This window comes from Diabrotica virgifera, chromosome 6, assembly GCF_917563875.1.
Source record: "Diabrotica virgifera virgifera chromosome 6, PGI_DIABVI_V3a".
NCBI lineage: Eukaryota > Metazoa > Arthropoda > Insecta > Coleoptera > Chrysomelidae > Diabrotica > Diabrotica virgifera.
In genome coordinates, this window is record NC_065448.1 from 43,105,408 (window position 1) to 43,131,579 (window position 26,172).

The window sequence follows — 26,172 nt, forward strand, 5'->3', positions numbered from 1 at the left end:
GTAAAGCCATGGAAACATTAGGTAAAATGGTGACGTCCAAGCTAATGTCTAAAAAAAACAAACATAACAATCTACAAAAGAGTAATCGAACTATCTGTAATTTATGACATTGAAACCTGAGTTTTACACCAGAAGTTTATACAAAAACCAGAAAGATGGGAAGGAAAGATGGTTGGTTCACAGGATAATGTCTTCCTCTTGCACCAGGCCATATCTTTTTCTCAGTATTTTTCTCTTGAATGTCTTGAGTTGGGCATTATTTTTTTATTGTTGTTAATAATTCTCAATTTTAATATTTCCAATGTTGCTCATTTTTCTGAACATAAAGTCCGAATTACAGTTTCGGGGGATTATTTGTAACCCTAAACTTTGCTTTGTCTTAATTTTATTGGCAGAAAAAATTGAATTAATTAGATAATTCTAGAGCCCTATTCCTATTAAATCATATTTTCTAACAAAAACCAACCCCGTATTTGCACACGGCAAACAACTAGACCCTGTTGCTACAAGATACTCCTTTATTTGCACAAATCCACTATCCCTTCGAAGAATTATGCATTTTGGATGTTTTTCGACAAAATAAACCCTTTTGACGTGCGGTTGGCAAGGGTTGCGTTGTTATTGGGCAAATCCTAAACGGCGTTTCAAACATCTGCACAAGAAAAATGTGTTATTGAGAAACTAATGTGCAATGTGTGGAAGTGTGGGTGCATCATCAAGAAAGGGTCGTTTATTGATGAAATAATATACAATTCGGATGTCGGCAGATGGTTTTTCGAATTTTTGGAAATTGAGATGTCAGTGTCAAGAGAAGCTTTTGTGTAACACTTTAATATGCAGTTATAGTGTTATTTGAAACGACACCCAACTTATTGCGTCCTTTCCTAAAAAATACAGACTAAATTTCCTCTTTTTTTTTCTTCCTTTTGTAAATTGGAATACATAGTTAGTTTTACTCGTATAATATGTTTTTGACCCTTGTGCTATTTTTTCTGGATCCTTTCTATCAAAGTCATGTCTGCACTCGTGATATAACTTTTCCTGTTTGTTTTTAACGTGAAAATGTGTTATTATTCCTTATTTCTGTCTTTCAGTAAGATCACCCTAATCTTCTTTTTATGTACCTTATTCTTAAAGCATTCTTAATGCTTCTGAAAGCATTCCACTGCTTTAAATGTTTCAACCAGGACGTCTCCCCGGTCTTTTTTCCTTCCACTTTCCCTTGTATAACCAATCGCATCAACCCATATTTTTCATTTCTTAGTATGTGACCAAAGTAGCTCATATTGCTTTCTTTCATAGTATTGAGTATTTCTTTTTCTTTTTTATCTTTCTTAATGTTTCCGTGTTTGTTACGTGATGTATCCATCATATTTTTCACATTCTTCGATAACACCATATCTCAAAGCTAGCAAGTCTTTTTCAGTTGCGTCCGTGATTATCCAGGTTTCAACTCCATATAATAGGACGGGTCCCGGTGAATTCGTAACTATTTTAATCCCACATCCTAATTACAAGCCAACTGGCAACTCTGGCCCTCAGGTAATTTTTTCGATAACCCATCAACTACCGGTGAATTTGTAACTTTGATTTTCTAAGTAGTATAATATAAGTATACGTTCTAATACCGGCATTCCAGGTATGTACGTGTAACAATTACCCTCTTTGAAGGTGGTATAAAAGGTATTCATCATTTACTTATTTATTGACAATTTAAATGAAAATAGCCGGTTTTAAGAATTTTCGTCTATAAGTTAAAACATTTTACAAAAAAAAACTGAAAAAGGTACCGATTAGTTTTACTGAAATATCTTAAAATGAGTTGAAGTAAAAAATAATTGGAGCTTTGTTTATCAATAAACATTAATGAAAGGTAAAAATTTAATAAATTGTTAATAACTTTTGCAAAAATGATTGTACAACTTTCAATTTTTAGCCAAAAGAGGTATTTTGTAATGAACAATATCCGATAAAAATTGCAAATGATTTAATCAATGGTTTCGAATTCACCTGTAGAAAGTTTCGAGTTGGCAGGGTCAGGTAGTAGAAAAGTTACGAATTGGCCAGTGTACATTTTGATTTGAAAATGTTTATCATTAAAAGTTGCGAGTTGGCGCGTGTCCAACAGGATAGGGATTACGTAACATCTCAATACTCTAGTTCTGATTTCTATTCCCAGTTTTTCATTGCATAATATTGTTTTCATCTTATTGAAAGCGCTTCTGGCCATCTCAATGCGTTGTTTTATTTCAAGACTGCGATTCCAGTGTTCATTTAGCTCACATCCTAAGTAATATTGTATCTGGGTACTTTCTCTAAAGCTTTTTCTTTCACGTAGATTGTTTCGTTTTCAATCTTGTTGTTACTGACAATCATGATTTTTGTTTTTTTTTTTTTTGTATTCAGAGCCATTCCATATCTCTCGCAGTATTGCGTACTGCGATCAACCTAAATTTGCAACCATTCTCTGCAGTCCGCAAGGAGTATTGTATCGTCTGCATATCTGAGATTATTCACTAAATAGTGTTTCGTTAATTTATATGTCTCCGTCTCTTCTGAGCACATATAAAAAAATAGAGGGGATAGTATACATCCTTGTCGTATTCCTCTTCTTATTGCCAACTATTATTGCTCTATCTAATAATACTTTACATTTCTGTTGTTTTCAGAATACTTTTCGCGTATGTTATCAACTTAAAAAATCTAAAAGTTAGGCAATTATTTTGAATCTTTTTTCGAACGCATTTTCGGTTATTATTTTCATATTTCGATGGGTTATCACATACTCCGGAAGTGAGAAGACCTATGAATATTTAATATTTAATTAGTTAAATTTATTTCTAAGTTGTTTTAAATCATTGGATGATTTTCGTGTTTTAAAATAGGTTTTTAATACTTGTGTCTTTATCTGACGATATGTATTTCCTCAATTTGCTCACAACCATTACTTGGTTACGTTATGATTTTATCGGCCCATTAAAACTGTTAAAAATATGTCTTCAGTAATATAATAATCAATAGTTATAATTTTCACCAACACAAGGTGTTACACCATATTATAATAATTATTGTTCACTTCTTAAAAACGTCTCAAAGATTGGTTACTTTAAGTTGGTGAACATCTAGGCATCACACTATCTAGCTAGGGAAAGCTCGAAACAAGTGGAAGGTAAAGTGAATAGAGCAAACACAGCCGCAAGTTGCCTGAATGAAACAATATGGAGAAATAAAAATATCGGAAAAGAAATGAAAGGCAGATTTACAAAACAGTCATCAGACCAATAATGACATACGCGACAGAGACACGACCTGACACAGACAGGACAAAAAGAATGCTAAAACCAGCAGAGATGAAAATCCTTCGAAAAATAGATGGTCAAACACTATGGGACAGAACTAGAAGTACAGTTATGCGACGGAGATGTAAGGTTGACAACGTAATAACTGAGTAAGAAACAGAAGAGTCGAATGGAACGACCACATAAATCGGATGACAACAAGGTAGTAGAGTAGTAAGGACGGCGAGAGACGGTTCCCCAATAGGAAGACGATCAATGGGAAAACCACGAAACCAATGGAACGACAACTTGAGGTACTTTGAAAAAACAGACAGTCATGTCTACACAAAAAGAAGAAGAAGTTGGTGACCAAATATTTCGTGACGCTAATTCCGTGACGGTCGCCTTAGCACTTTACCATAAAGAAAAAGTAATACAACGCCAGTATAGAAGCTTCGCTTCAAAAATGTCAAAAACGTTAGGCTTGTTCCGTGTGCATTAGACACCTGTTGGGGAAAACGAGTAGCCTATTTTTTTATTACTTAATTCTACAAATGTTTAATATCTTCGTATTCTCTGTCCTTTTTCCCGTTTCTGTGATTTTCCGTTTCTACTCAGATCTAGTGTATATTCTTACATTTTTCATAAACAATTTTTTTTAATGAAATTCCACTATTAAAAGCTTATCCCTTTCATTTTTTACATTCCCTTCCCATCCAAGTACTACAAAACTGCTCTCATTTAAATCCTTTAAACCTTTGATCCCAATCCTTCCTCGACTTATATTTTTTAAGCGCATCCATCCAAAAGACTTACAAAAGGTATCTATTACATTGTTTTGGTCAAAATGGACCATCTTCATTGTTATCGTTTCTAATCAGGTGCTAGATCTATTGTAATGCTACTTGTAGTTTCATTGTTGTGACAAATAGTGCAGATTCTTATACCTGAAGGCCCATCTCGCACCTTTCTTAATGTGATAAACCATTTACATAGCCGAGAGGCCTCTGTGTCTATTGTGCAACGTGATGAAAAGAGTTAGGTGAAAATATTTTTACCTAAGAGGTTCTAATCTCTAGATTTTGACTCGGGATAAGAATGGGAATAATTTGTTTGAATATTTTAAAAGTGTGGGGTGTGGAATGTTAACTTCGAATGGGTTATCATTTATTATTCATATGAAATCAAAACTACAAGACTTACAAGAAATATTAATGATATTAAAACTAAAGAGAATAATAATTTAAAAAATAAAAATGTATACCATTTTTATTCAGTTGCAATGCGAAGGCAAGACAATCTTACTTTTCAATTAGAATACGGAGTGCAGTCCAGTCCCTTGAATCGCGATTTTCGGCTTTTATTGGAGCCTCATCGGAAAGAACGTAGGCACTGTTCTCCATATTTTAACTGATTCGCATCGAGAGCTTTTCCCACCCATTGCAACCGAAGTGATGATAGTAGGTGGCTAGCGCCATCTGGCATTGTATAATAATAGAATAATTGTGGAATAATAATTATTAAGTAGAAGACAATATCTAAAAATTAATACAGGTCATTCCGTTATATTAAATTTGTCCTGTTTTGTCTCTGTCTTTTGTCTACTTGTACACAATTTAAGACACCATAGTTCTGTCTCATATAACACGCTACTTTGTAAATATTACTTTTTTGTAAGTCTTCATATAAGTTGTCCTTCCATCTCTTTCTTAGTCTACCTTTTCTTCTTTTTTGTATTGGCTTTCATGATTGTACAATTTTCGGCATGCTTTTCTTTCCTTTCCTCTGTGTTTTGATTGCCGTCGTTATTTTTGTTTCGTTATATAGTTCTTTGAGTTCTTTATTATTTCTTCTTCTCAATTGACCATCTATTTTTATACCTACATATATTGCTCTTTATATTTTCCTCTCCCATCTTTCTAAAAGATCTACATATTTCTAACTTTTTAAGCACCCATGTTTCACATGCTTATGTAGCTTAGGCCTATAACTGCTTTGTAGATTATAACTTTTGTTTTTCTTGAGACATATTTGGATTTTATTAGCCCTTTAGTACTAACACCCCGTCTCTCAGACGGCATCTCTTGTCGAAAGTGGGATATTTACCTTTCTAGAAAATTTAGAAGGTCACCCGTTGATGACTTTTCAAGTTGGGTAGTTCTTTAGTAGTATTGAATTCGGCAATTTGCGGCAGGTTGTTATTCGAAAGATATATACACTCAAAGTGTGATTTCCGTCTAATAGACGGGGTGTTAGTGTTTGTGCCCAGTTCGTCATTACACATAATGTGCCCCAGTTCGTCAAAAAACATCAAATAAGGGAATAAAGACCCTGAGGAAACTCTTTTAAAATGGTTTGATGAGGTAGAAGACGACATAAGCGAAGTGGGATCAATTTGTGATAAAAATGTTGCCACTCACTACCATTGCTACACTACTAACTATAGTACCTGTCAGTTTTTTTTTGTTTTAACATTTTTTAAAAACCTTTTTATTTTCGTTTTTCTCGCTCTTTGTTTAACTCGATTATAAATTTTTATTAAGATTCTTTAATTTGTTTAATTTTTATCACACTTTTTTTCAGGAGTAAAAAGGTACACAAACAATCCTTCCATTCTTATTATGTTTTTCATTTTAATAAATACAGAAAAAGTAGATTAATTATTATATTTTTTAGATAATCAATACTTTCAGTAAGTCATCGAGATATTTTTTTGCATTAAAATATTTAACAAAAGAAAAAATTACCACTAAAATGTTAAACCCGTCTGTCAGGCGGTTAGTTCGTGTTTACGTCATTGATTCAAGATGTTAGTACTTAAGGGTTAAGGATCGAAATGCTCCATACTTTTTGTTTCCTTTTGCTATTTTTGTTTTAATCTCCCATTCCTCTTCCTCATGTCCATTTTTATCCACTTTTACATGCAAGTAAATATATTCTGAAACTCTTTTGAACACACATCTTCTATTTTCAATATGATATTGTCTTCTTTTTCTTTATCTGTTTCTCCCATTATCATGTATTTGGTCTTTTTTCTTTATTTATTAGAAGTACACATTTTTTGGCCCTTTTATTATATTGTTCACCAATCTTTTTAGCTCTTTCTTACTTGTCGTCAATAGTGAATGCTATACATTGATGGCCATTTTTAAAAATCGTTTACTGCATAATTTTACTTTTTCTGATTATTACTTCCAGGATCAGATTAAAAAGAGTCGGTGATAGTAATTCTCCTTGTGGCAATCCTTCCTCTGTTTCGAAATTGTTTAATTTATTACCCTTTCATGTTATTTCGTTTATATTAAATAGCAATAGGCTTTATATTTATATTTTTGGCGGTTAGAACCATAATTTTAAACTGTAGTGAATTCTTTTACTTCGTGGATGGGGATATGAGTAGAAGACTTATCAAAATTGGGGGCATGAGTGCGCTTGCATCGGCGAAGGAACAAAGAAATTGATATGACGGTTACTCGTGTTTTGACAACCGCACCCAAAAATATGCAAATTTAAATTGGAGAAAAATCCGTTTGCCAACAAAAGTGGCACGATTTTTTTTTTCTATGCTTACAAGGCGATACGGCGACGATCGAATAAATCAAAACACATTTCTTGGTGTTGAATTCGTATGCAAATTATTAAACAATCCTTATGACACCCGAACTCCGAAAGAAGTAACCCGAAGTTCTCACGTAGGTTATATCTTTTTATCAAAAGCACACTAACCAACGGTCAGTGTGAGGTAACGACATAATCTGGATACCTGTAGTCGACCAATTCATCCGTGGCCCTCAGCGTGAACCAACCGTTACCGAGGGCTAGCCTGGTCCGCTCCGAAGAATGACCCTGTCTTGTATAATAGATATGATTAATGGGCAAAAAGGTCATCAGGTCAGGCCGGACATAGAGGGATGGACCGGACATCTACGATGGATTTAAAACCTGTTCAATTGTAGGGTTTTTCCACATGCTATTGGGGTGTGTTGTTTATTTACTACCCTTTCTAACAAAGACTGCGTAACTAATGACAAGCGGCCTGGCGCTTTACTTCCAACTCTCTCTAAGCCCTTCAGGGGTGATTCTGCCCCATTTGAATTTTTAATTTTATGTCCTTAGCTGAATATTTCCGTACAGCTTTTTACAATTGTCATTAAACATGTAAAACCTTTGGGACATAGAGGGATCAACTTACATATCATAGTAAAACGCTTATATCAAATAAAAATAAATAAACAGTAATTTAAGAGGCCTATCAATTATCTCAAACAAAAAGTGCCAATATTCAGGATTCTGCTGCAAAAAATCAAGAACCATTGTTTGGTAATATTCTTCCGTATTTTAAATTCATAATTGATTTGCGTAATATGTAGTAAATGTTAAAGTAAAAATAATTGTTTAAAAATAACAGATATATCTGTAAGCAGCTAACAAAAGATATATCTGTCTTCTTCTTCTTCATGTGCCGTGCTCGATTATCGAACGTTGGCTATCAAATTGGCTATAGTAATTTTGTTAACGGCAGCTCGGAAAAGGGATGCAGAGGATCTGTTATACCATTCTCTCAGGTTTTTAAGCCATGACGTTCTTCTTCGACCTGGCCCTCTTCTTCCGTCTACCTTGCCTTGTATTATTAAATGGAGTATATTATATCTCTCTGGGTGTCGCATAACATGGCCAAAATATTCAAGTTTTCGATTTTTAACTGTTCTGACGACTTCTGTGACTTTTCCCATCCGGTGCAAAACAACTTCGTTACGAACTCTATCCACCCAACTTATTCGTAGGATTCTTCGGTATACCCAAATTTCAAAGGCTTCCAATTTCTTGAGAAGAGTATCTGTTAAAGTCCAACCTTCGACACCGTACAAAAGACTAGAGAACACATAACATCTCACTAATCTAATTTTAAGATTCAAAGTAATGTTGTTTCCACATAAATTTTCTTTATCTTAAAGAATGCAGCTCTGGCCTTCTCAATACGTATTCTAATTTCTTTGCTCATGTCCCAGTTCTCATTTAGATTACAACCAAGGTAGGTGATACTGTTAGTTCTTTCTAATTGTTCACCATAAGCTGTTACTACTTCCGGTTGTATTGGCGTCTTACTGACAACCATCACCTTGGTCTTTGCGGTGTTTAGCTTGAGTCCATATTCATCACACGTTGTGGTAATCCTATTTATCAGATGTTGAAGTTCTTCATAATTGGTCGCAATTAACACCGTGTCATCCGCATATCTCAAATTATTAATATTGACGCCATTCATTTTGATACCACATTGAGCATTATCCACTGCTTTATTGAAAACAAACTCAGAATAGATGTTAAATATTAGTGGGGACAAAATGCAGCCCTGCCTTACTCCTCTTCGTATTTGAAGTTCTTCAGACGTATACTTCATATATCTGTCAGCTTCTTATATTCCTATAATGACAGCACAAGCCTTACAGGCCTTTGGATTCGAAAGCTTTGACTAGATTCTTCCACTTTTTCCATCCCTTCACCTGTTCTCCACAGTCCCTTGTTCTTATTTCTTTAATGTCAGTCCGGACGGCATCAAACCACTTCCTTCCTGGTCTTCCTCTTCTTTTCTTCCATTCTTCCCTTGCTTGCAACTCTTAGAACGTTTCTTTCTCTTGACATCCGTAAAACATGTCCCAACCATCTAACTCTCTGTGTCCTGATTTTCTGTTTTATTTTGGGTCTCTTATATATTTCCGTTAGCTCCTGGTTTGTTTCTCCTTTATACCACCAAAATCTTATCTCAATATTTTCCTCTTCCAAATCTGTAACTTTTTTTCTTCATTTTGATTCATTATTTAAGTTTCACATGCATACAACACCGTTAGTCTCACTATTGTTTCATAAGTCAGAATCTTGCATACCCTGAACATGATTTTTTCTTCAACGGTGCATTTAATGATCCTACTGCTTTGCTACCTTTCAACAACCGTTTATCTATTCTCTGTCTTTGACTCTTCTATTGGAACTGTTATTCCAAGGCACTAAAATTCTGTTACATTCTCAAACTCTATACTCTCTCTGATTCTGCCTTAGAGTAATCAATTTATTTTCTTCTACAGTTTCCCCTCTCATTTACATATATTTAGTTTTTCCTTATTTATAGGCAGGCCATATTTTCTAGTTTCTTTAAATTTAGTGAACATTTTTCGAAGTTCTATTCTTGAACGTGCCCAAAACACCAAGATATCTGCGAAACCTATGCACTGTTTTCTTTTGTTTAGTGAGTAAAAATCATCCGTGGTAAAAATAATGGTATTCAGAAAGAATTTTGGTGCCCATATTCCTTGCTTAGGAAGCATCTAATCAAGAAACATTAAATTTTTTTATAACACTTTATACTTTGCCAGTCTATTTTTTTGTTTTTCATTTTATTTAAATATATTCTCTTATCAGTTAGATAGGTATCACTAGTTTTGTATGTTGATCCATTTTTTGTGGTATTGAAAAATATATAAATCCCACAAAATTGTTTGTATTTTGAGAATGATTTCCGAAGTGGGAAAAATAATAAATTGTATTAGAAATTTCCCATTTGAAACCAGTCCAACCCTGGACTGCTTTATACCCGCTCGCCCCTTTCCCTACAATGCCGAAACTATGAATCCTTAAAGACATCTAGGAAATTAATTTTTTCGATCAGGAGTGACCCTTCTGTAAGACATTAATCCTTTTTTGGTAAAGAGCAAAACATTAATTTTGTTTTGTAGCAGATTAAGTAACTGCCCAACCGTTTTTTCCACTCATGGGAAATATGCTCATATTTATTTTTCTGTACTTGCTTAGTCAAAATCTACCTGGACATCATACAAGTTTATATTTATTAATATGCTTGGGCCATTTAAATGGCCTTTGTGTTTTTGTGTCAAGTAATGACCAGAGGAAAAAACCTTTTTGAAGATGTGTCACCCTTAAAAGTGGACATTAAAATGTAATAGAATAATCAATTAAATATCATGAGAAAATAAAATCCTGTTCAAATGAAATGTTGAGTTTGTAGAATTTTTCATTACCTACTTCAATATTTTTATACTCATTTAGTTTTATTTTCTACATTTTATCTAATTTTCTCAGTTCATTTCTTGTTTTATCACTTTCATTTTTATTTTTTTAAACATTCAGCAGAATTTGGCTTTTTCTCCAATTGTTATTTTGCTATCTTGAATTCATCTAGAAGGACCTTGGTCCTTCCAAGATCTTCTGTTCCTTCCTATTCTTGGTCTTGGCTTTTCAGATGATACTTTTAACTCTGGATTTTTTTGCTCCATTCTGGATCTAATTTCACCGTGACTCTTTGCGTTACAATTTGACTGATATCCAAGGTAAAAAATTTGATCAACTTGCTCAGTTTGTTATTATTTATCCCATCTTTAGACGTATCAGAGGAGTATGTCAACTAAAACTGTCACTGTCACAGTGGCAAACAATAAATAGAATATAAAGTTACAGGTTTTTATCGCTAAATTTCCCATCTCCACTAGTTTCATTTCTTTTTATATCACAACTTAATATGTTTTCCATATTTTGCGTTATTTTGCCGGTGATTAGCGCTCTCATCACTGTATATAAACAGTTTTATATTCTGTTGTTTACTTATTCCGAGTATTTTGGTTTTCAATATATTCAGATCCAAACCTCCTTCTTTACAGCCCTCAACGACCCTATCATGTAATGTTTGTAGATCTTCTTGAGTAGAAGCTAGGAGTACAGCAGGAAACCCATTATGAACGCCCGGCACGGCACAGCCCAGCACGGCACAGCTCAGGCCGGCACGTCCAAAAACCCATTTGTACCGGCCGGCACGGCACGGCACCGGAAAAATGATCATTTGCCATGGAGACCTCGTCAGAAGAGTAAGTGAAATTTGTGCTGAGATTGAAACAGACGAAAATGCAAAATTACGACGGAAACATCGATTTTGGGTTCACGAAATATTAAAAAAAGAAGAGAATATGACGATTTTCATCATCTTTTCCCGCATAAAGATGATCCAAAATTTCTCAAATATTTTCGAATGTCTCAAACCAAATTTTATATTTCCATATTTCAAAACAAACAACGCGCTTTCAATTAAAAAATCAACAATATATCTGCTTACTACCAACAATTATTATGACGCACTGGCGCCGACTGGGCGTTCAGGCCGTTCGACTTCAACGGATTTTATTTTTCTCGGAGAATTTTGGCCGTTCCGTTTGCGTGCTGGACTGTGCCGGGCCGAGCTGGCCGCTCATAATGGGTTACGTTGCATTTAAAACTATACAAATGAATTTGGACTGTCATGTGCCGTGCCGGGCGTTCATAATGGGTTTCCTGCTTTACTGTGTCGTCCGCATATAACAAATTATTGATGACTCCACCGCTCACAATAATTATTCCTTCTTGTATTTTAGAAAGCGCATTTCTGAAAATTCTTTCGGAGTAAACGTTGAAAAGCAGGAGGCATCCTTGCCGTACTCCCCTATTAATATTGCATTACACATAGAAATAATATTGTAACATAATAGCAAAATTCACAGTAAAAAGTTTGCCGATGATCTTTTCCAGGTTCTCTCCCACCTAGTCCCGCAGACTCCGGAGTATCGGACGTCGACAGTTCATCTTCAGGGCACACTTCAACTGACGAGCTGAAAGCCAGACTGCAACCTTCCATACACTCACCAGTAGGCACTCTCTTTCCAAGACATCCCTTCTCGTGGAACAACACACACCATGGACAGAGGCCGCCCAATCACATGTCACAACAGTTTTACCAACCTTTTGCAACAAGTAAGTCAATTTTTTAATCATACTTTAACTCTAATCAATTCTGACTATAAAAATGTAAAATGACAAGTTAATTGAGATACTTTATTTCATATTTCGTTAATTTGAATATAAACTATTATTGCTAAATACTCAAAGTTGCTTTTGTAGAATAAAATTAAATATTTTTTTCAGTATGGTTAAATGAAAGTGGATATCATATCTTTTCTTTGTATGATTAAGACTGTTCTATTATGTGAGATTGTTCTATTTATTAAACTGTACTTTAACTATAATGTATCCTCCAATTTTGTCAGTGAGCAGTTTCCAAAATAATCGAAAAAAAAAAACGATTACGTCACTAATTAAAAAAACAATATGATACTTATATATTTGCATTCATTGACTATATTCACTTGCCAATTTCACAAATGAATATTTTAGAAATAATCTTCCTTAAATTAAAAAAAAGTTAAAATTTGGCTTTGAAATTGTGTAGATATCTTCTTTTGATTTTTGTTCAAATATCATTATAAGTACATACTTTGCTTTTTGGAGATTAGACTTTTGATTTTTATATAACTTATCATTTAGATATTTTTTGTGAGTATTATTACATTTTTACATAAGTATACAGTGTTAATTTTTTATGAAAACAAAAATTCAAAATATTTTTTAAATTGTCTGCTCTCTACTCGAAATAATTGAAACGAAGTATACATTGGACAAACGTCCAGGAATATAACGGGAAGAATAAATTCGCACAAAAATGACATTCTGAATTAGTATGAAAGTAGCTGAAGTACAAGACTGTGCATTAAGTGAAAATTCTGTCAAAATGGGGCACACTACAAACTATGACCAAGTAAAAATATTGGTAAGTGAAAGAAATCAGAGCAAAAAAATGTGTTTTTAGAAATGTGTTTAATTAAAACTATACAGAATAAAACAAAACAGCGGCCATTGACAGTGTTTAATAAAAAAAGAGTTATTAATAAAAAAATTTACTAAAAAAGAGTAAACAGAGCAGCTCTAGCTTCTATGATAAAGTTTGAGATGAAGGTTGCATAAGCATAACAGCAGAGACAAACACCTCAAAGCAAGGTGCTCTTTTGATTTCTTCTCCTAGCTATTGGTTCTCTTCTTCTGTCCTCTGTTAAACTGACTTATAATGTGTTTAGTAAAAATAGAAGAGACGTGGATAACACAGATAGATGAAGTTTATTGAGTTTGGAGGAATATGAAAATTAAATAAATAACCTTCGTAATGTTAGGTTACGCTGTCAGTTTTATAATAGCATACTCACAAGGGTAAGCTTGCATCAGGGGCGGCCCGTCGGAGTAGGCAAGGTAGGCGCCGCCTACCCTCTTCAAATGTAGTACAATAATATAAATTATTAATATAAATTACTTATTTCAAAATTGTAATTTATAAATTTTGACACAATATCTACAATAAAATAGCAAAAATTATCCAAATTATTTTTAAAAATATCCAAAAAATTTTCTCCGTAGTTATAATTATTGTACGCTCCTTGTAGTATCAGTAGTACTGTATAGATTCTATATTCTCCTTGGTTAGGCACTCGGGAACGTAGCCTGAAATAGAACGACGCCAATACCGAATTGACGTGCGATCTCTCTCTGTTTACGCGAGCAAGCCTGCTGCAGGCCGGCGGATTTTGAACGAGCGGATAGGCACAGAGTCGTATAGCCGGACCTACAAAATTTTATCAGTTGCTTCTCTTGTGTCTTGTGAAACTGTTTTAAAATAATTGTTTTTTGATTTTGGCTGTTATTAGTAGATTAAGTATTGAATAAAACTAGGTAGGACAATTTAAATTTGTTTATAAAAACTGAATAATGTGTTATTAGATTATATAGATAATTAAAAATTTAAAGCGAGGTTAATTGTTAACTTATCATTTTATTCGAATAGTAAATTATTATTTGATACATAAATAAAATAAGTAATATTTGACGTTGTTGAAACGTAGGTGTGTTAGTTTTATTGGTGGAAAAACTTTAGTCATCGAATATGAATATTTTAAACGATGTAATATGCAGTTTGATCGAGACACCTTTTTCAAGGCGCCAAAATCAAGAAAGATTAGTAATTATTTCAATGGGCCGGCCTTTACAAAATTTAACAATTTTATCCACAGATAAGACAAAAGACAATCAACCATTTTCGAGATCGTTTAAAACAATATGGTATGAAAATCATAAATGGCTAAGCGGAAGTTATTTTAAAAATTCACTTTTCTGTTGGCCTTGTCTGTTGCTGTCAAATTTGAAGCAAAATGTTTGGGTGAGTCAGGGATATTCAGATTTGAAAAATTTATCAGCTAGTGTAAAAAAACATGAATCTTCGAAAGAACATTTAAACAAATGCTTAGATTTAAAACGGTTAGAAAAAAATAAACAAACTACTGACAGTGCTTTCGCTGGACATATTTCTCTATCTAATAAGATATATAATAAAGAAGTTGAAAAGGATTGAAGAAGTTGAAAAAATTGATGTTACAATTCTTTTAGCAAAACAAGAACTTACATTTCGCGGAAATTACAGAAATTTTTAATTTAGTAGTTAAACGCGATCAGGAAATCCAGGATCATGTTAAAAAATAGAAGGGGTGTTCACGGGTTTGTCAAAAACAATACAAAATGATTTAATAGATTGTCTTGCCGATTACGTAAAAAATGAAATTTCAACAGAAATTAATGAAAGTCAATTTTTTTCTATACTAGCTGACGATACTACTGATATAACCGAAAAATCACAGTGTACTTTAACAATCCGTTTTGTTAACAAAGTTGGTCAGGTAACAGAAAGATTTTTAGGGTTTTTTTATGTTAGCGATAATAGATCTGCAGACGCTCTATATAGTTTAATTTCAAACGTGCTTGAGCCATATGATTACAAAAATAAATTAATTGCTCAATTTTACGATGGTGCAAGTGTAATGGCTCTCTTTAAACGGATTACAATCAAAAATTAAAGTAGATGCTCCAAAAGCAATTTTTACACATTGTTGCGCTCATAGATTATATTTAGTATTGCAAGACGGCTCAAAATGTATTACAAACTGTAGGATATTTTTTGTCGCCTACCCGAAGTATATGTGTAGCCTACCCGCATACTGAGGTCACGAGCCGCCACTGGCTTGCATAAATAACAACTCCAGTTTATAATGTAGTTATTATTTTTAGCATGTTTTTCATTAACTCGAAAGCACAAACAAGCTTTTAGAGCTTTACTTTGCTTATTGAGAGATAGGCAAATTTGCGTATTGATAGATGTTATTTTTGTGCAGTAAAGACTGATTAAACAAAAACCCGTCTAACGGCTGGCTGTTTCAACAGAGGAAAGTTTTCAAATCGTATTTTTTGCCAAAAAAATAAAAATATAAATTCTAATCTGTCTAACGACTAACAAAACACATGATTACCAGACTGCACACGGCACTTTTTTTTCTAAAAATGCACAAATTTGCAGATACACTTTAACACCATGTAACGCTTTATCAAGCGGTGCTTGACAAACATTCTTCAAGGTTTTTTTTTTAATCTTTTAAATATGAACGTCAATCTCATAAAAAAACATGAGGGGCGATAAAAATTATGGTGAAATCCGCGACGTTTCAGGTGTTTGTTTTTTTGTTCAAAACTTGACCTATCTTAACGGTAGAAATGTTAGATACTAATAGATTCTGTATGAATGAGGCAATTTTTATTCGCGATAATGGGTTCTGTAATGTTGTTTTTCTATTGCTGTTTAGACCAGGGCTCATCTGTAAAAATATTAGCACATTTGGACGTTGAGAGGTGACTCAAGTTTTTTTGCAGAAATTGCTTGAAAATAAATCAAATAATAATATTTGAGTTATCCTCCCTCTCAAAAAGGTCCGGAACGTTGCGTTGTTTAAATAATCAAAATGTCAAAAAATGAAGGAAAAATTCGATTTTTTTCTTCGTTTTTTGATTATAACTTATAAAGTATTAATTTTCGAGAAAAGTTGTACTGACATAAAAGTTGTGTAATTAAATTTCCTACAATATAGAATTTGTTAAGAATTTAAAAAATAGTCACCCTTGTTGCAAAATAGCAATAATTGCGAAAAAAACATACAAAAACAAGTATTCGCATTTTACGTTTTTCAACCATTTATGCTACAGTTAGGACCTTCATATTTCACCCAGAAAAACTTTATGATACAGTAAAATAATACTGTAAATTTCATTAAGATCGGTTCAATAGATTTTGCAAAATAAATTTTGCAATCCAGCTTTCGCAAAAAAAATTCATTTTTTCAAAATGTTACAGGACTGAAAATAAAGCAGATAACAAGTTGAAATTTTTTTTGCGTATAGAAGTGTACTGTACCTTTCATTTGCAATTTTGCAAAATTAAAATCGATTAATTACCACGGCGTCAGGAATTTTTTAAATAAACATTCATTATTGGTGCTACGCGCAGGACAGCGGATAGTTTGCTCTTATTGGGCATTCCAATGACCTTTGATAATGATTTATACATGTTAATTTTTATTACATTTCGGTATAAATAAATAAATTTGTTTATTGCAAAATAAAAACATATACTGTATCCTTTGAAATAACACTTTTATTAGCAAAAACTTTATTGTTTATATTTTAACTTAGAGAATAAAACTTTATTATTTTTAAATATATGCAATTGTTTAAACAATATTTCACAAACAATAATAAAATTAGTTTGATTTTTGTGGAATTAAAATATTAAAATACAACAAAATATAGAGTAAGAAAATAATATGTTAGATAAAGATTAGAAGAAATTTTGGTGGAAATCAACTTGTGTGAATCGAACACCGCTGTCCTGCGCGTAGCACCAAAAATTAATGTTTATTTAAAAAATTTCCTGACGCCGTGGTAATTAATCGATTTTAATCTTGCAAAATGCAAATGAAAGGTACAGTACACTTCTATAAGCAAAAAAAATTTCAACTTGTTATCTGCTTTATTTTCAGCCCTGTAATATTTTGAAAAAATTAATTTTTTTTGCGAAAGCTGGATTGTAAAATTTATTTTGCAAAATCTATGGAACCAATCTTAATAAAATTTACAGTATTGTTTTACTGTATAATAAAGTTTTTCTGGGTGAAATATGAAGGTCCTAAGTATAGCATAAATGGTTGAAAAACGTAAAATGCGAATACTTGTTTTTGTATTGTTTTTTCGCAATGATTGCTATTTTGCAACAAGGGTGACTATTTTTAAAAATTTTTACCAATTCTATATTATAGGAAATTTAATTACGCAACTTTTATGTCAGTAAAACTTTTCTCGGAAATGGATACTTTTACAGTTATAATCAAAAAACCAAAAAAAATCGAATTTTTCCTTAATTTTTTGACATTTTGATTATTTAAACAATGTTCCGGACCTTTTTGAGAGGGAGGATACCTCAAATATTATTATTTGATTTATTTTCAAGCAATTTCTGCAAAAAAATTTGAGTCACCTCTCAACGTCCATCTCAAAACAGATGCGCCCTGGACTAGTTGTGTCTGTAAAATTAAGTTCAAACAGTCATTGACAAGTAAAGTAGAAAACGAAGATTAACGCAAACGGCGAAAAGTATACATCGTCGTAGATAAAGTGCAACCGAAACAAAACTTTTTATGTATAATGGATGGAGAACACTCTTTCTCTCTCACTCTCAACCTCCCTGTCTCTCTGTCTCTCTCTCTCTATGTGTCTCTCTCTATGTCGTGTGTCTCTCTCTGTCTCTCTGTGTGCGTCCCTCTCTCTGTGTCTCTCTCTAGGTGCGTCTCTCTCTATGTGCGTCTCTCTATGTGCGTCTCTCTCTGTGTCTCTCTCTCTCTGTGTGTCTCTCTATGTGTCTCTCTCTCTGTCTCTCTCTGTGCGCCTCTCTCTCTGTGTCTCTCTCTATGTGCGTCTCTCTCTGTGTGTCTCTCTCTATGTGCGTCTCTCTCTGTCTCTCTCTCTCTCTCTCTCTCTCTCTCTCTCTCTCTCTCTCTCTCTCTCTCTGTGTCTCCCTCTCTCCAATTGCACTCCAGCCCAAATCGAGCCTGGGCTTCCTCCAAACTGTGCCTCCAACATTGCTGGTTCCGTACCGATCTTCCGCAGGTTCTTACGTCTAGCAAATTTTGTGCGTCTGCTGCCATTTCGTCCATCCACCTTTTCCGTGATCCTTTTGGTATAGAGAACACTGGTCAAAAGAATTTTAAAACTAACCTAGGTTTTAAACAAATGAAAAGTATACGTAGAATGGAAAGGAGGAGAGAGAGAATACGAGCAATGATACTGGCCAGATCTGAAGTTGATTGGGAACCTGTTTAGATCAGAATGTGGGACACACATTTCTTTTTACTTCTTGTAATCTGTCATTTTTAACGATTTTATGAAACTTCGATTTAAAAGCCATTAGACATCCTCTTTTGCGCTTTTCGTGTCCGTTATTTATGCTGATATATTACTATTTACTTACTTTATAAAACTGTTTGCTTTTTTGATGCTTCTAAACTATTAATGTTTATATAATGTTAATGCTTTTTATTACATATGTTATGTGTCTAAACCGATGTGTTTTTGTTTGTTTCGATTTTTAATTGATATGTGTTCTGGTCCGATTTTGAATTTTAAATAAGAAAATAAGAAATAGCTGACGATATGGCAACACTGTCAATATGTTAATCTTAAATGGAGTCTCATATCGTATACATAATGGGTTATGTTCAATCCCTGAAATAATCATTGCCCAGCTTACGTTTAAATTCTTCACTTATGTACTGTCTTTATCATTTTAATTATTACATTTTTCTAGTCGAAATTTAGTTCCTTAAACCAATTTCGAATTATTGTCTGTTTCTAGAATGTTTGAATGTAAATTTTCTCCAGCTCAAGTTTTATTTCTAGCTCATTATTTCATATTTGGGTAATTATGTACCAAGAGGGTAAGCCTAAAAAATGCCAATGTTTTGTGAACTGTGATGAAAAAGTAAAGAAAAGCTCAAATTTTAGTGTTTTCTTTGGGGGAAATTAGTAAAAGTGCCCAAAAATTAAGCAATAGAAAAAATATCATTAAAAGTAATAAAACAACCAAGAAACAATTATTTCCCAAAGAAAACAGTAAATTACATAATTATGCCACAAGGAAATAGCTTCAGAACAAAATTTTAAAAATTTACGTAAGAAACCAACAAAAATATATACCTAATTGTCTTAATTATAACAAACGTAATTAAAAAAAAAACTAAGCCAAGACTGCTAACATACTTTTTGTCTACGAACAAACCAGTAATTTTTTGTAAAAAGTAGGTAAGAACAAGAACAAAATGTTAAAATATTTAATTAAAAATGTGTTAATTTATTTTTCATAAGAAAACATATTTTCTATAACAATGGCAACACTGGTTAGAATTATCCTTTTTGAGTATAATATGAAACGGTTGTCAGTTGTCATTAGTGTCATTTCTTGTTGTTTCATGTTATTTATAATGGCGGCGGCATTTAAAACTAAATGGAAATTAGATAAAAAGAACGTTTTCCAACCAATAAAAATTGATATGTTATTAGTTTTATAATTGTAGACAAAGACATCAATATTTAGGAATAGGACCTGTATTATATAAACGCAACAACAAATTTGATGTTCACCTCTGCTGAATTAGGCATCAGACACAAAATATTTCTCTAATTTATTGATTTATTAATATGGAAATTGAAAAATATTTAAACATAATTAACATATCATTATCGTCTATGATAGTTTGAAATTAAAATACCAGTTTGACTGGAGAGTGATGAAAATGAACCGACAGACGAGCAAGCAAACCAGGCGAGCGCAATTTTTTTATATTACGTAAAACTGACCTCAGTCAATGTCACTACTATGTACAAAAATAGACCATCGCATAGACTTTCGGTTTCTATGAGGAAACGGTGGCAGGCGGACAGACAACAAAAATAAAGAGGAGGAAGATTCATTTGAATTTATTTGTTTGCCTCGGAGAAATAGAGTTTTTTATTGAAGATATTCGTGTTTAGCATTCTTCGAGGAACCAATAAATCGGTTTTATTTGTTTTTTGTTTACCTCATTGCGAATTTTTTTTGCCAATAAATAGTGTTTATTATAATAATTTTTAAATCAATTGAGTTTTTTGCAAATATTTGGCGAAGAACCGACAGTTTCACGTCTTTTAGGAATCTTATAGCTCCTCCAATATGGCTTTTCATCGATTGTCATTTGTTTCGACCTTGTGTCATATTTTGTATAATATGTGTATAATATTAACATACACGGATTATACGACATTTGACAGAAGCTCGAAACAAATCACTGTGAATGAAAAGCCCTATGTCCAAAATCTGACTTAGTACATTTTGTAATATGGCTATTCATCACCGCCTTTTTGGTACCCTTGACGTATGACGTATCATAAGTCATACGTCATTGGTATATATTTTACAATAGCGCCTTTCAACGATTCTCATTTGTTTCGAGCTTCTGTCATATGTTGTATAATCTGTGTATAATATTAATATACGACATATGACAGAAGCTCGAAACAAATGAGAAATGAGAATCGTTGAAAAGCCCTATTGAGATATACCAATGAAATATGACGTAGTTATATTATACGTCATACTGTCAAAGATACGAAAAAAATAACGGCGATGAATTGTGCTTCACAATGTTATTTTTAAAGGCAAGCAACCTCTTTGTGAATTTTTTTGCCAACAGAAAATATATAGATATTATAACAATCTTTGAATTAATCAATTTTTTTTGCAAATATTTGGCGTTTCACATATTTTCAGTAATCTTATAGCTCCTCCAATGTTTAATTCCAATATCGATTAATATTTTACTCCTATTGTTCCCTTCTCAGTAATCACGGTTTAATGACACTTTCACGACTTTCAAGTAACTTTTATCGATTCTTCGATTATTCGATCATTTTTTAATCATGCAAACCCTCGATTTAATATATTGCTGTAAATTATGCCTCACAATGTCATAATAGGCCAGCATGAAGATAGCCTCAAGTGAAGCTTCACGGAACGAAATATAGGTGTTTGGCAGTGTTGCAACATCTATTCTGTGAAGCTGCATTTGAAGCTATCTTCATTTAGTAAATATTATGCTTATATGCTAAAAATATGACAAATACTGTAGTAGGTAGAGAAGTATCAAAAATGTAAAAGTACTAAAAGAATAAAGTAAAAATAATTATTTGAATTTTAAAAGTTCTTCTTTTAACTGTATACTGTAAGCAAAAGTATTGTATCTGTAAGTACAGGTTAACTCCAAACCACCATCCTAAACAGAAAAAAGCGCGTATTGTTAACGCAGACAGACACAAGGTAAACAACATTTTCCAAAAAAATCTTGTTACATCCGTTATCTCATCCAAAAACAAACATGTTCTTCGTTATTTGCGTATAGACAGCTATCGCAAATGTTACCACGACGCATTACGAACTGTAGAAAAAGATGCACAGTTTTAACACTGACCTGCCTTCTGCCATTTTAGATAACACTTGAAATGGAATTTCAATATTTGGATTAAATTTCAAAGTTACAGTAAACAATAGCATGGGAGTTCGTCAATCCCATTCAATAGGGATTTGTAATAAATCAAACATTTTAACGACTTAATAAAATGATGAAAATATTTTATCATAATATATCAATAATTCATCTGTTTTTCTTTATATACTACTTATATCTATAAAAATATGTTCTGTTGCATTCAACATAACATTTCAAGAGTTAAATTCTTTACTTAAGACAGAAAAGATATAGGTACCTATTTTTTACATGGTTTTGATATTCTCAAACGTACCTATTAATCAAAAATATAGTTTGAGCCTAAAACAGTGTGATTGATAGAATGAGGCAATTTCCAAGCAAAAGAAAAAATATTTCAAATTTCCATCACGTTAGCCTCAAGAAAAATAAAGATTATGCAAGTCTGGTACATATAGTTTAGAAGTGAAGACTACCTTAGTAGATTCTTGCTGTAGTAGATGCAACTAGTACACTACTTGCATTTAATCTCTGACAGCCAACTTGACTGAACCAACTACAGTAAAGGCGTTGTAGTCTTCAACTTTGAGTCTGTAACAGCTCTATACTGTAAGCATCTGGCAAAGCACAACATAGTAACTTTATTATGGGTATCAGGACATTACTAAAATACTATTGCCTTGATAAACACGGAACTAATACCTTTTATTGGACCAGGACCATCTTGGTATCTCAAAATGCCGCATACATGTTCGAAAATGGAATAGTCTTCGTTAGACTATTTCGATTCATTTGTGCCTGAGAATTAGTCCTCATCAAACTTCTTTTGTTCTAAAATCGGTTGTGTGACTTGGCGTCTTCTACAATCTTCCTCTATTCTTTCATGTCTTATGTGATCCTCCTGTTAATTTGGTTCTTTATCTTGGTTTAATTATCACTCAAACATTATCTCTGTAGAATGGGCAAAGTGGACAGAGCAACATCCAGATATATATGTACTGTTAAAATGTAGAAGAACTACATTGTTTACAATTGAAACTGCCATAAATATCTGGAACTGGCCTTCTTAGAATGTGATTTGCGAAATTTAAAATATGTTTCAAAATACCAAAACTTGGTCAAAATGTTCAATTTTGTTTTATTTATTATACCGAAGCCTTCGAACGCATTTTAACATTATATTGATATAACTTCCTTTAAAAACCAGCTAGGCTTTACAAAAAAAAAGACATCGACTAAAACTATTCCTTTTCAAATTATTCCGCTGTCAATGAAATCAAAATTCGCCTAATAAATAATGTCAAACATGAGATAAAAAATTCAAAACATTTTTTATCGCAGTTCAAATAGCGACTGCTAAATTTAGGTGTCACCTTCGAATTTTCGAGTGTTTGCAGATATGCGTTAATTAGCAAACAGAAAAAATATTTCCATACCAATGCAAATTGACACGTATTAGCTTCCTTCTAACATTGTTGAGAATAATTAGGGTTACCATACGTCCGGATTTCGTCCGGACAGTCCGGATTTGAAAGACATGTCCGGATTGGCGTCCGGGTACGAGAAATGTCCGGATTTTTTTCTTTACTAAAAAAAAATGGAAAACACTTGGCCCAACTGTGGGAAATTTCATTCTGCGCAGCACCTAGTTAAGTTGGTCGCACTGCTTGTCATGTTAAAACATAGGTGTATATGTATTTTAAACTGGCAGATATTTTCGATGTTAGTTGCATATTGCTATTGCATATTGATGCATATTGATATATGCATTTCGCATATATGTAAAATGTAGAGGTAGCAACACGGTAAAATTCACCTTTTACATTTTCTACAACCCCTTGGACTACTCCTGTCCGGATTTGGCCTTAATAAATTATGGTAACCCTAAGAATAATGCTTTTTTGTAATTAAATTATTTTGTTTTTGACGTTAATATTGGGGGTCTGGCAATTCGTTTCTGTTCCTTCTATGGTTGGTTTTTCATGCACCACTGTCCTCATGTATAAATGAAAGGTTCTCATTCATTATAAACCTCCATTGTATCATCAAGGATGGATCAGCCCATAGATTGATTATGTATTTTCTTAAATATGATTAGCAATTTAACTTTAACCTTTGAATTTCATGAAGGCAGTGGACTTATATATTTATGAGATTACGGTTTCTTCCAAGAGATTAGATTATGTATCTATTTTCTCATGTTCCTTCCTTGTCTGTCTGTCGGTTACATGTATCTCCTGATTTCCGTGTGTAATGTTGCCGAAAAATCTCATGAAAGGTCATGGTACGACTGGTACGAGCACATAAAGTGGTACCGAGGACTTGCTTTTTGTGCTTCTTTGATTACTCATTGGTCTCGTTTTGGCCAGAGACACAAAAGGGGGGGGGGAGAAAACGTACAAACACGATATCATAATATAGTAGTTGTGAATTGTGAATATCATAGATTTCTTAGTGAATACTCCAACTGTACACAAACATACATATTTATACACACACACAACACACACACACAGTTTTCATAACTACGGAGAAAAGTAGACTTTTTAAGTCACAACGTAGAAAAGTAGAAAATGCGAAACAATCTCTTTATATACAATTTGCCAGAAAAGGGATGATTTTATGAAAAGAGGGACGAAAATTGAAATTTTTGTGATGTTTCACATATGTATTTGTGCTTACATTTTTACTGGAAAACCATACAATCAAGTCCAAAACTAAATATTTAATAACTAAAAATATTTTTTATTGCCGTTTTGGGGATGATATTCAATATGCTCACATGCTATTTTATAAATTTTAAGGATTATCTTGGAATGGAATTACAAAATCGTTAAAGCAACATTAAGCCTAACATACGATCAGCCTTGACCTTGCAGCGTAATTTTGTGAGACAAAACCCATTGTGGAATATTTCAATATGTTTTAGCGTACCAAATTCTGCTCCGTAGAATATGTAAATCTATTGGCCATTCAAAAAATAAATTGGAAATTTAAATTTTGACCTGTCCCAACATTTTGAACGTTTGGATGTCTCGATAGGAACAACGTTAATTCAAGTGAGAGCTGACGAACTTTTTTATCGGTGTAGTAAAGAAATAAAAATATATGGTCTAATAATCAAATTATGTCTTCTTCTTCTTCTTCCTACTTTATAAATAGGCATAATGCCTGTTTTATTTCGGTTTTTAGCAGGAGCGTCATTTGAAATTTTGATGGAGGGGGGGCAAGCATTATGGGTGTTAGTAAATAAGTATGAAAAATTTTAAGGGCTAATTATACATGAAAAATTAATACCAGTTCGCTTTATAAACATATGTCCGCAAATGCTTAGTTTCGGAGATACAGGGTGTTGAAATTTTTATTTCAAACTGCCAATTTATTTATTGCTCTAAGACCAGTTGAACTATGAAAATGAAATTTGGTGAGTTTTAGGAGGTAGTTATTACGAATTTTTTGACATACAATTTAGAATTTCGTATTCATCATTGGCGCGCCTACGGGCAATAGTCTGAATTATTTTAAAGAAAAAAATAGTACGCCACGGAGATATTTTAAATTAAAAATTATTTTTAAATTCCATGTGTAATTTATGATAAAAAACTTTTCTAGCCTTTTTTTCATATGATGCACCGTTTTTATGCAGAAAAGTAAAACATCTTGGCGCGTATTTTTCATTTCTTAATACATCATCAAGAACTATCCAATATAATAATACTAAACTAGAACAATAACAGAAAATATTACTAATAAGATTTCAACTAGGTGCAAAGCCGCAAGAAATGTTTAAAATGATCTCCTTTACAGATAACAGAAGAATTTTATATTCATCATTGGGGCGCGTACGGGTAATGGTCTAAATTTTTATAAGAAAAAAATAGTACGCCACTGAGATATGTCAAACTAAAAAATCATTTTTGAATTCCTCGTTCAATTTACGACAAAAAATCTTTCTTTCCTTTTTTTTACAAGGCGCCGTTTTTATACAAAAAAATAAGACATCTTAACGCTTACCAAGTATTTAAGGTAGTTTCCATATGCATAGAAACTTAGTTCAAATACTTTGTAAACGTTAAGATGTTTAGTTTTTTTGCATAAAAACGGCGCCGCATATGAAAAAAAGCAAGAAAGATTTTTTGTCGTCAATTGAACAAGGAATTCAAAAATGATTTTTAGTTTGACATATCTCAGTGGCGTACTATGTTTTTCTTCAAAAAATTCAGACCATTACCCGTACGCGCGACAATGATGAATATATAATTTTTCTGTTACCTGTAAAGAAGATCATTTTAAACATTTCTTGCAGCTTTGTACCTAGTTGAAATGGTATTAGTAATATTTTCTGTTATTGTTCTAGTTTAGTATTATTATATTGGATAGTTCTTGATGATGTATTAAGAAATGAAAAATACGCGCCAAGATGTTTTATTTTTCTGCATAAAAACGGTGCATCATATGAAAAAAAGGCAAGAAAGGTTTTGTATCATAAATTAGATGTGGAATTTAAAAATAATTTCTAATTAGAAATATCTCAGTGGCGTACTATTTTTTTCTTTAAAATAATTCAGACCATTGCCCGTAGGCGC

The 26,172-nt window shown here is 32.8% G+C and overlaps 1 protein-coding gene across 2 annotated transcripts in view; it reads left to right on the forward strand.

The window, feature by feature from the left end:
* Positions 1–26,172, forward strand: part of LOC114324522 (ecdysone-induced protein 74EF) — an 843,335-nt gene that overhangs the window by 765,391 nt on the left and 51,772 nt on the right. For both annotated transcript variants that reach the window (XM_028272381.2, XM_028272382.2), the window contains one exon: positions 11,847–12,068. In XM_028272381.2, the coding sequence (XP_028128182.1) occupies positions 11,847–12,068 (222 nt within the window). The remainder of the gene's footprint in view (positions 1–11,846; positions 12,069–26,172) is intronic.